The sequence below is a fragment of the Chrysochloris asiatica genome, unplaced genomic scaffold (assembly GCF_000296735.1).
Source record: "Chrysochloris asiatica unplaced genomic scaffold, ChrAsi1.0 scaffold00214, whole genome shotgun sequence".
Classification (NCBI taxonomy): Eukaryota; Metazoa; Chordata; class Mammalia; order Afrosoricida; family Chrysochloridae; genus Chrysochloris; species Chrysochloris asiatica.
In genome coordinates, this window is record NW_006408732.1 from 2824752 (window position 1) to 2837067 (window position 12316).

A 12316-nucleotide genomic window follows, 5' to 3' on the forward strand; every position below is an offset into this window, starting at 1 on the left:
GAAATAGGCCGAAAATTAAATCCTAAGTTATGTCAAAATGACCAACAGTGGCATCTTGAAACTTCTCAGGAAGAAGAGTGAAAAGGAAAGCCCATTTCATGATCACATCTACCTGAAGGCAATCAGAAAGTATAAAAAATACAAAATACACACCCATCTAAGTATTAAGGCCACAGATAACCCCTAAAGATGCCTAAAAAGCAGAAGCAGATGACCATATCTGCACATGTCCAGAAATGAAATAAAGTGACTGAGGCAAATGAGTTAGAAGTAGACCTACAATTCATACTGGAAGATGGGCAGTTGGAAATGCCTGGGAAGGAATTCAGAAAAATGATTATAAAATGTATCAAAACACTATATAATGGAGTTGAGAAAAATAAGGAAGAAGTCAGGAAAGTGCGACAGGAACAATCAAATAAGAGATATACAGCACTGGAAACAATTCAAAGCCTACAGAAAGAGGTCCAAATGATTAATAATAGAGTATCAGAAATGGACAATACACTGAAAGGCAAAGGAGTAGAACTGAAGAGATAAAAGCCAGAACTAGTGAGCTATAAGATAAATCTCTCAACACTACTAAGATAGAAGAGCAAATACAGAAAAGATAAAAAAAAACATCTGAAGAAGGCCTAAGATTCATGTTGGATAACATGAAGATATGTTGGATAACTTAAGAATTATTGGCATTCCAGAACAGGAACAATCACACAAGTCCACAGAGGAGATAGCTGAAGAGCTTCTGGAAGAAAATTTTCCTAATATCCTGAAAATATGAAAAGATAAGCATTCAAGAAACCCCTGGATAGATAGACCGTAAAAGACATTAACCAAGACATATAATAATCAAGCTCTCTAAAATCAAAGATAAGGACAGAATCCTGAAAGCAGCTAGGGAAAAGAGAAGTGTAACATACAAAGGCAAGCAAATCAGATTAAGCTCGGATTTCTCAACAGAAACCATGCAGGCAAGAAGGCAATGGGGAGACATATATAAAACCCTGAAAGAAAGAAACTGCCACCCAAGAATCCTCTACCCAGAAAAGCTGTCAATCAAATATGATGAAGTAATCAAAACATTCCAGGATAAACAGAAGCTAAGGGATTTTGCCAAAGTCAACCCGGCTATGAAAAACATCTTAAAGGAAGTTCTGTGGACTGAGAACCAACAAGAATAGACAACAACTACAGAATGACGTACGTGGCAGCATCACCCTGAAAAAAAAAATTTTTTTTTTTTTTTTTTGATAAAGGAAACAAGGGCAAATTGCTTCAATTTGAGGAACCTGACCTATACTCAGAGTGGTATACCAACAGAGAGGGAAAGAGTCTTCACATCAAATATCAATGCTATCCCTTCTGTACACATAGGGTAGATAGGGACGGGCAACTTAGAAACTGGCTATCTAAAATGAGGGGGCAATAAAGGCACGAAGTGACTGGCTTACAAGGTTTCAAGAGGGAGTTTAGTTTAAGAGTATGGGGGGAAGAAAGAGTTCCCACTGAATAGCTGTCATCTCGTCTAGATGGGTCTGGTGAAAAGAGATGGGGATAAGATTTGTAAGATTCATTAGTGAATAACTGTTATCATGACTAATTGCGACTGTCACAATTGTAAAGATAGAAGTTTTGTAACAAAAACAGGGGAGTGTTTAATCTTACAGTCCAAAAACAGAGGACCCTAGACCATCAAGAGAGAAGCGCACAAGCAGAATGTAGGACTTTATCCAGAGAAGCAACAGCGCCAGAGATGGAGGCAGAGATGGGGGCATGGAGAGGGGGAGTGGTGGAGGTCTCTAGATTCATGGATTAAGAAGAGAGGGACTAAGAGCTGGTGGCCAGGAGGCAGACTTGCAGAATGTGCCCTTTGGAGATGTAAATTATTATATATGCCTGAGTGGTTTTATTGTTTGTTTTTTAAAAAGCTAAAGTGAATAGAGAGAAATACTGTTAACTGATGGTACATGGAGGGGATTATAATCATTGTAATGAAACAAGGTACATGATTTGTTGAATGTAAAACTGATTATCTGCCCTGTAAACTTTCACTATCCACAATAAAACCTTACATTGAAAAAAAAAAAAAGTTGAGCTCCATTAGATTTATAAATGTTGATATCCAGACCCCCACACAAAAAAAGAAGTTTTAAGAAAATGGACTACATTGGTGGAGAAAAGTCTAGGAAAGCTGTGTCCATTTTTTTCCCCATCACAACTGTTGTTGTTACACAGCTCTTCCATCTTTGAAGGTAAAGCAAGGGTTGTCCTATGAGACTCTCCTTGGGAAATCTACTCCACCCACCCTACAGTCCTGGATCTTGCCCCTTCTTTCTATTATCAAAGAACAATGAAAAGGAACACAATCGAGTTCCTCAAGGATGCCAAGACTGGTATAATTCCAAAAGTGTGGAGTTCTTCAGGGAAGGGCTAGAGAGATGAAAACACAACTTTCAGAAGCGCACAGACCTTGAAGGAGGATATGCTGTGAAAGAGTAGCTTCACATTTTGACATTTTTGTTTCATAAAAACTTCTAATGATTTTATTTGTTGACTTAATCTCATACTGAAAGTAATGATAAAAGGAAGAAGATAACAGTAGTTATATTTTAAATATTTCCTGGAAAACTAAAAATTTGCAGGATCTGATGAGGCAAAGGACAGAACAGAACTTAAAGCTCATTTTTCTCTTATGTCCCTCCAAATTCTAGTCTCCCTTCTACCAACCAAGGTAATAAAAACAAAATGAAAACCGAAAATAAAAACAAAGACTCATGACAGTGTCTCATTTCTGAAGAACTCATGTATCACTTTTCATTATCAGTCTATATAACTGAGCTCAAAATGCAACCTCAAGCAGGAACATCACAAACTGCAGTGCTTCATCATGAAAGCCAAAGGATTAGAGGAATAGTCATTGTACCACAAATCCAGAGGCAATCTATTTCACAAGAGCATTCTTAAATACATCAAAGAATGCAAATCAGATATTCTTTAAAAACCACCTAGGAAATTGTACAAGGTATTTATTTGAATCTAGAGTCCACGGTACTCATGATATAAAAAAGAACTCACTGATATTCAATTGCTGCAAGAGTTTTTACAACAATTGTTGTTGTTACGGGCCTTTGAGTTGGCTCAGATTCATAACAATCTTGTATGGGGTTTCAACAATACTTCCCACACATAAAGTAACAAAAGAATTACCTGCTGCATATAAGCATCCTGAAGTAGTTGCTGCTGCTGCTGCTGCTGCTGCTGCTGCTGCTGCTGCTGCTGCTGCTGCTGCTGCTGCTGCTGCTGCTGGTGAGAATTCCGATGCTGTAAATGAAGCTGCTGCAATCTCCAATCTCCCTGTTGTAGTTGCTGAAGTACTCTATGCTGCTGTGGAGGTTGCTGAGGGGGCTCCTGACCCAATAAGATTTCTGGGCCATTTCCAGATCTCAGTGCTCCTAAAATAGGTTTCCAAAACTTATATGAACCTACTCATGATTTCAATAAAATAGCTCAATTTCAAACAGTAATTTGTATAACATTTAGCCAAAGTATTTATATATTTATAATAAAGAAACTTCCATCTGTATCTACATGCAGTAATCCCTGAATTACAAAAGTGATGAACAACTCCTGTTGCCGAATTTTAAATGAGCCCATTTCCTCAGAGAAATGGTTTTTGATAATGTGAATCAAAAGTCTGTTATAAAGATGTTAATAATGTAAATATTGAAAATAACCTAACTGGTCAACAACACAGATATGGTTACATGTTGTTGTTGTTGTTGTTAAGTGCCCTTGAGTTGGTGCCGATCCATAGTGACCCTGTCTGTATTGGGTTTCCGAGGAGCAGCAGCTGGTGAGTTTGAACCTCTGACCTTGCAGTTCAAATCAATTTTGCAGTCCAGCACATTATCTTACAGCGCCTCACTATTACATAAAAATTATAAGGTAGAACTGTGTGCATTATTGCATATAAGAATATTTTTAAAAGCTGGAAGGATGCACATTAAACTGCTGCAGGCTAATTTGGACAACAAAAGAACACTTTTACATTTTTCTCTAAATACTTCCACACAATCTGAGTATTTTAAAAAAATGTATTAATGTGTCACTAATGTGTCACTTTCTGTATAATCCTTAATGAGGATAAGCAGGTTAAAAGAGATAGTCGGGGGGAAAAAGAATATTACTTTTCTAACTTAAGCTGGAAGCGTGTGAGAAAGAGGACAGTTGCCCCTGACATTGGGAGCTGGCCGAGCACTCTTAACTAGATGCTAAATTTTCTCTTTCTAAACTTGAACAATTTGATAAAGCATCAACATCAGGCAAGCCACTCTGCGATGGTGAAGGATCAAGAAAACAAGACCACACCATAATCGTGTCTGAACAGAAAAGACCTTGGGCACTGTTTAAACCGCTTCTCCTTATCTTGTCTGTTTTATAATATATGTTACCATTGTAGGTTTTACACTGGACTGCAAACCACAAGGTCAGCAGTTCAAACCCACCAGCTGCTCCTCAGAAACCCTATACAAGGTTGCTATGAGTCAGAACCAACTTTACGGCACTTAACAACAAGCATTTATGAGTGAGTGCTGTTTCTTCACCAATTTTATCTTTAGTCTCTATCCTACTTCACTGTGGTTGTTAAGTACCATGGAGTCGGTTCTGACTCATAGTGACCCTGCACAGGGTTTCCAAGGCTGTAAATCTTTACGGGAGCAGAAAGCCTCTGCTTTCTCCAGCGGAGCAGCTGGTAGTTTTGAACTGCCGACCTTGGGTTTAGCAGCCCGATTCGTAATCCTACTAGGCAAGGTTTATTAAGCTACCTATCACAGCCTAACAGATTACCTGGCTTTCTTGCGTTTCACTGTGTTTTTTATGAATGAAAGGTTTGCAGCAATCCTGCATCAAACAAGTGTATTGGTGCAATTTTTACAACACCATGTGTTCACTCCATGCCTACATCACAGTTTAGTAATTTTCACAGTATTTCACACTTTTTTATAATTCAGTTACACAGTGGCACTACAAGAAAAGCACTAGACTGCTGACTGAGAGGTAGGCAATTCAAAGATACCAACCGCTCCTTGAATATCTTACACAGGGTCCCTTATGAGTTAGAACCAACTTAATGGCACTTAGCAACATTTCACACCTAAAAGACTATGTTGTTGATCGTGGTGTTAAGTGCCATCGAGTCGGTTCCAACCCATAGGGTTTCCGAGGAGCAGCTGGTGAGCTTGAACTGCCTACCTTGCAGTTCAAATGGCTTTGCAGTCTGACACATTAGCACACAGCGCCACACCAAGACTCCTCTGTACTAATAGACTATACAGTACAGTGTAAACATAGTTTTTATACGCACTGAGAAAACACCAAATGCATGTGACTCACTTTATTGCTATGATCACTTTAGTGCAGTGGTCTGGAATCAACAACTACAATGTACCCAAGACAAGCCTGTACTCACATTTCCTAATAGCATCCAATCCAAAGTCAAGTCCCATGTTCTACAGCCTCCCAAACACCTAACACATCTCCAAATCTTTTCAAACATCATTTTGTTGCGATGTCCCATGGTTCCTCACAGTGTGGTGGTGGTAGTTTTGAGTCATCAAGTCAGTTCTGATTCCAAGACCCTGCATAGGGTTTCTGAGGCTGTAAATTTCTACACGAGTACAAAGTCTCATTTTTCTCGCTGGAGCATCTGGCATACTCTCGACCAGCTGACCTTGCAGTTAGCAGTACAATGTGTAGTCCACTATTGTGGATTACCAAAGCTCACAGTGTGAGAAGTAATAAAACCCAACTTGTTCAAACTACAAACATGTTCCTAGTGGTTTTTGACTGGAGTACACTGACCAATGACAGATAACTGATTGGATCTCCAAGTCAAAATGGAGAGAATAAAAAGAAATTAACACTGAATGCTTATAATGAGACAGAATTGCCCTAGGTACCATACATCTTGTTATTTATGCCTCATAACAGGAAAAGTAGTTGTTATTCACATTTTACAGAAGATAACACTGAGACTGAGAAGCAGTAAAACTGGGAATTAAACACAAATGAATTTGAATCCAATACTACAACAATGGGTTTTTGTTGTATTTTTTCACTCTTGTTAATGTACTTAATTACCCTAGGGAGCTGTAGCAATATGTCAGGTTAATAAACAAAATAAACATAATCTTCCCCAAGCGAATAATTTGCTAACTGCCATCAAGTTGGCCCCAACTCATACATACCGAAATAAACCATTGCCCAGTCCTTTGCCATCTATGTGATCACTGCAGATTGGACCACTGTGATCTAGTTCTCACTGCTAACTTTGGTAAGTAGATTGCTAGGTCTTTATTGCTAGTACACATAGTATCAACAACTGGTGACACCTGTTCAGCATCACCGCATCATGCAGCCTCCACTGGCAGATGGGTGGTGGCCTTTCTTGAGGTCCTCTACATGAAAGGCCATGTATCTACCAATAAATCACCAAGGTGTCATACAAAACAGTTAACATTTCCTAAAGCTAAGGAGCTCTGGTAGCGTAGTGGTTACGACTCGGGCTGCGAACCTTAAGGTCAGCGGTTCGAAACTACCAGCCGCTCCGCGGGAGAAAGATAAGGCTTTCTACTCCCGTAAAGATTTACACCCTCGGAAACCCTGTACAGGGTCGCTATGGGTCGGAACCGACTCGACGGCACTTAACAACAACAACAAAAGCTGTGTTATGTGTAAGATATTACATTAAATAGTCATTTAATCCTTTCAAAAATACTTTGAGATAGGTACTAGTGTTTTTCTAAAATATGAGGGGGCTTAAAAAATTTACAGAAAAATGGAATTGAAAGATAAAGGAATTTTTCTACAAACTTTTTGAAGTTCCCATCAAAAAAAAAAAAAAATGTGAGAAATAGAACTCAATTCCCAGTTCTATGAAACACAAAGTGTGGGCTCTTAATTATCAGTTATCCTAACTGATAACATTTTTATTGAAAATATTTTAATATTAAAGCAAAACATATATTATGAAATAAAGTACAAAACAGGATTTATTTGAGGTGAGCCTTCAGGTTATACCTTCAGACCACTGAGAGAACCCATTTACCCTAATACAAGAGATAAGTCTTTAGGGGAATTTTGTTTCTTGATTTTTTTTTTTTAAGTACCACGTTGTACTATAACATGCAAAAGACATTTTACAAAAGGAAAACAATTTCACTGAAAATCAGATGGTTTCTGTTGCAACAGTCACATGGTTCAAGACAGACTTCTTTGATAAGGCACTAGCTTAACTATCAAATCACTGAATTTTGTAAGGCTTCTTTTCCAATGCAACATAGTATTTTTCATACCCTTGAGCTTTCTTATCATCCTCAAAACCCATTTTGGTGATTTAAGAGTATGTATTTATAGGATCTAAACAAATTGCAAGCTTTTTGTACCATACATCTGTATTGTCAATAACTTCCTTTTGCCTAGAAAAATAACTGACCTTAACAGACATCAGAAAAGTTTCTTAATGCATTATATTATCTGCTTCAAAAATATTAACTTTGACAGTAACTTTTATCCTTAGGAAATGGAACCATAAAAGATTCTATTAAAGTGGCAGGACCGTATTACCTTTTGGTCTGTGGTTACCAAATTCACTAGGAGTGGGAACTTTAACAGGTGTTGCTGAGCTTTGAAGGGTCAGAACACTGGGAGCGGCAGTGGTAGAGTTGGCCTTTGGTCTTTGTCTTGGTGCAATTGAGGTTTCTGTTGGTCCAATGGTATCTGTTATCCTACCACAGAGGAATACATTTCACTCCAAATATTGGTATTATTTCTAATTTACTCTTCTACAAAGGCAGTCATTATATCAGACACATATTAACTACAATTGATGATCAAGCAAGTCCTCCTGGTTTTCTTCTAATTCTCAATCTCCAGTATTACTTCATGAAAACAAGAAAGTACAATGAAGTGACAGAAAAAGAGTACAGTCCCAAAGACTGCTTTTAAGGAGAGGAAATGTAATTACAAAGAAGCAAACAGAAATCTTCTTACAAGGTGTTGAACAATATTTACAGGCAAGTCTTTAAACTTGTTAGAAAAAAATTTTTTATAGCAAGTCTTTAAACTTGTCAGAAAAAACAACCAAGAAACAGTCTCCATCTCTTAGCCTGTACCCTAAATGTGAGAAAGTAAGACTGACTCAGGAACGTAAAAACAAAATGAAACCAAGATGTTTAACAGGTTGAACCACCTACTTACGTTCAGCTTCCTAAATCTTCAGTTTTACTTTCATTAGAACACTGAATGTAAAATACAAACTATATAAAATATATACCTAGAAGTAGGTGGTAAAATGGTATATACAGCTTTGAAAGCAGGAGATGCTAAATAATTTGAGAAGATACAGACATTTTCTTTTCTCTTCCAAAAAAACAAAAACACAGTAAATGTTTCAACCTCACATACAAACATCTATAAATTCAAAACAAAAACATACACATCTGCTGCATTTGAAGAAAGTCTTGTCTATCACAACTGCACAAATCTATGGTCCTTTCCTAATATCTATATGCACCACAAGAGGGAGCCCAGCTAACAAGAAGGAATGGAAATTGAATAAAAAGTTTCTAGAAAATCATAGAAATGTATTATATATATACATATAAATGTATATATACAGATAAATGGTTTTTAAAAGCAATATTTGTATTTTTGATGGAATGAGGATGGTACAAATCATAAGAAAAGTAAACTGGAAGTCAAGAAAAGACCCTGTATACATATAAATTATATCTCATCTTCATGATAATAAGTATTTTCTTGAATTCAAATTATGAATGCGGCACTAAACTCACTACTGTACTCCCTAAACTCCAGAAATTGTAGGGAATACTGTGTTCAATCTTTCCATCTATCTACCAATTCAGTCTTGATGTGGTGCTGTAGGATAAGCACTGAACTGTTAACCAAAAGGTAGGCAATTCAAACCCACCAGCTGCTCCTTAGAAACTCTAACAAGATCGCTATGAGTCAGAATTGACTCAACAACACAAAAACATCCATTCTGTACTGAATGTGCCTACCTTTTTCTTGTTGTAATTAGCTCAAAAACAATAAAAAGCATACTAAAAGTTCTGCAGACTTTGTTTAATCCAGTGTTTCCTGATTTGCTTTTGCAAATTACAGCACTGTACAAGAGTAGTTTGGCAAAGTGATATAGACTATACAAAGACAATCCTGGTCCTCAAAGAATTTCTAGTACACATAGGAAAACACGGCACATGTTCAAGAAAATAAGACAGCAAAATAAACTAAGCCTAGTAAGTGCTGCCAAGAGTTCCATGAATTAACTATGAAAAATAAGATACAAACCATTTTAATATTTAACAGTCTTTTAAAATATTAGAAGAGTAGAACTGGTCCATACGGTTCCCAAAGGCTGTAAATCTTTAGGGAAACAAACTGCCTCATCTTTCTCCCACAGAGCAGCTGGTGAGTTTGAATGGCTGATCTTCTGGTTAGTAGTCTAATGTTTAACCCACTGACCACCAGCGTTCCTTAAGTTCTGCACACTACATTGCTGTTCTTGCTGTTGTTATTGTTAAGGGCCGCCAAATCGATTCTGACTCATAGCAATCCTGAATAGGGTTTCCAAGGAGCGGCTGGTGAGTTTGAACCACTGACCTTGTGGCTCAAAGCAACCCTGCGGTACAGTGCATTATCCTACAGTGCCACACAATTCTAAACACTCTACAATAATTGTGTGTAAAAGCTATTTTTCTTTTCATAAAATAAAAAATCATACTAGCTACGAACCACGGCTTCAAATTCATTTGAATTGATTCAGTCATGACAAAGCTAAATCAGAAAGATGCAAATTTTAAAAATGTTGGTAGAGTGGAACAATAACCGGACAGGAACATTTACAGGTAGAAGCCCTGGAATAGGAGACTCCCAAGAGGCACAGTGAATCCCTTAAGGAGTAAGATTCAGGAAACTGGATTATTGCTAGTACCCTTAAGAGTAATACATACTCCAAGTTGCAAGGTTAAATGCCATTTATGAGCTGGGTACAGCTATTTCTGACTATGATGACTATTCAGTCACTATGCAACACACATGCTGCCTTGTTTTCTAAATGTGAGATTAAGTTTCCAGCAGCATGTTGACCCATACTATTTCCCTTTCTGTTTGTCCTGCCAGTTCATCCATGTTTGACAAATTACAGTCCATTCTGGTTTTGCTTCATTGGCCACTACTGAGCTGCAAGGAACTGGTTCAAAGTCCTGCTATAAACTCAAAATAAAAAAAGTTTCACAAATTAGTTGTGACGTGATGAGATGATGACAACCTTCTAACAATAAAAAGACCCAGTATAATATCACTGGTTAAGCTATTGCATTTTTAGTGCTGAGAGTGAGCAGTTCAAGTGGGACTGATATCAAATCCTGTATCCAATATAACATATCTATTTTGTACTTGTTATCTAAACTCTACACAAAGGCAATAAGCAACACAACAATTTTGTGGGTGAAGCTAATAATCAATTACATTTGTTAGGATCAGAAATGAGAACTCTAACTTTTTTAAATGCCCATTCAAATTCCAGGACAGTTTTGCCTACCTTGCTTTTATTTGGCTTTTCCTAGCAGCTGCTTCACTAGCAGTCATCGGTTCAGGAAGAGATGAAGGAATAGATGAATTCTTGGAAGGGAAAAAACTTCATTTTAGTTTTTAATTACAGAAAGTTTTATTAAAAGTTATGGATATAATGTTGAACTTAAAAAAGTAATGTCTGTGAGATACTGCTATTATTTTCACCTTCTAAACCAAAATCAAACCCACTGTCACTGAGCCAATTCTGACTCACAGAGACTATAATTCTTAAAAGAAGCAGTCCACCTCATCTTTCTCCTACAGAAAAGCTGGTGAGTTTGAACTGCTGTTGTTGTTATTGTTGTTACGTGCCATCAAATCAGTTCCAATTCATAACAACTCTGTATAGGGTTTTCCAAGTAGAAGTTTAAACTGACCTAACAACAGTTAATGCAGTGTCAGACAGATGGCACTATGTACCTAAAAATGCAAACTGCCCTGCAGTGGCCAAGAGTATACTACAACTCTCAGGGCATCTCAGTGAACAATTTACATCTAAAGTACTAAAAACAAGCACACTGTCAGACTGTACTTAAAGAAGCTAGTAATTGAAAAATTACAGATCCACACATGATAAAATGAATTTAAAATGCATATTCTACAGAGGAAGCTACTTACATTGATGTTGGGGACTACACAATCCTTTTTGGCAAATTTAAATGCAAAATAGGACACTTGAAATATATCAGGTCTACGCTCTGGATCTGGTTCAAGCATGAACCCTGCAAGACAGATTATTAAAGATGTTTTACTGAACACAAAAGTTCTTTAGGGGCACACTATGACACTATATATGCAATGTTCTTCAATACTAGGTTGGTCATGATTCTGTTTTTGTTGTGTGTCATCAAATGAGTTCCAACTCACTGTGACCCTATGTAGGGTTTCCGAGAGCAGTTGGTGGGTATGAACTGGAGACCTTGCAGTTACCAGCCCTGTGCTTATCCTACAGCACCACACCAATGATTCTAGTGAACTTTATTAATGCTAAAAAAAAAATTCAGGAATTACTACTTGTATATAAACCTAAAGCATCATGCCAGCTGAAAGCAGATCAGTCATAGAAAAACTCTGTACCAGAGATATGACAAATATACCTATTCTGGTATAGTGAATTATTCAGATACCAACCTATAGTGAGGGTTCTATTCACACTATTACCTAAAATGTCTTTGTTTCTAATTCTGGCTCTCAAGTTAAGCAGAGCAACACATCCTTTAATGATTAGATATATAGCCAGGCTGGAGTTAGACATGGTATCATTTATCAACAAGCAAAGGGACCTCAAACTTCTCTGGCTCATCCATGTGGGAATATGTCTTGCTTAAGTCAGTCTGTCTAACTTTACTGATCCCATTTACGTGACAAAAAAAAAAAAAATCAATTCAAAGGATCATGATTAGTGTTTATTTAATCAAGCAGAATTGAAAATATTAATGTACATCACTGAAGTACAGCAATATTCCATGAAACTTTTGATAAGTGCTGTTGAGTCGGATCTGACCCATAGCAATGCTGTATAGGGTTTCCAAATTTATGCACCAACCACTAAAGCCAGTGAAGATGAAATAGAAAAATTCTACCAACTTCTTCAGTCTGAAATCGATCAAACATGCAATCAAGATGTATTGCTCATTACTGGTGACTGGAAAGCAAAAGT

The 12316-nt window shown here is 37.2% G+C and overlaps 1 protein-coding gene across 1 annotated transcript in view; it reads right to left on the reverse strand.

The window, feature by feature from the left end:
• BMP2K (BMP2 inducible kinase) overlaps nt 1-12316 on the reverse strand; it is a 187559-nt gene that overhangs the window by 57698 nt on the left and 117545 nt on the right. Inside the window, exons 8-11 of the mRNA XM_006872898.1 lie at nt 11275-11378; nt 10625-10704; nt 7627-7787; nt 3208-3452 (exon numbers count right to left, since the gene is read on the reverse strand). Coding sequence (XP_006872960.1) covers nt 3208-3452; nt 7627-7787; nt 10625-10704; nt 11275-11378 — 590 coding nt within the window. The remainder of the gene's footprint in view (nt 1-3207; nt 3453-7626; nt 7788-10624; nt 10705-11274; nt 11379-12316) is intronic.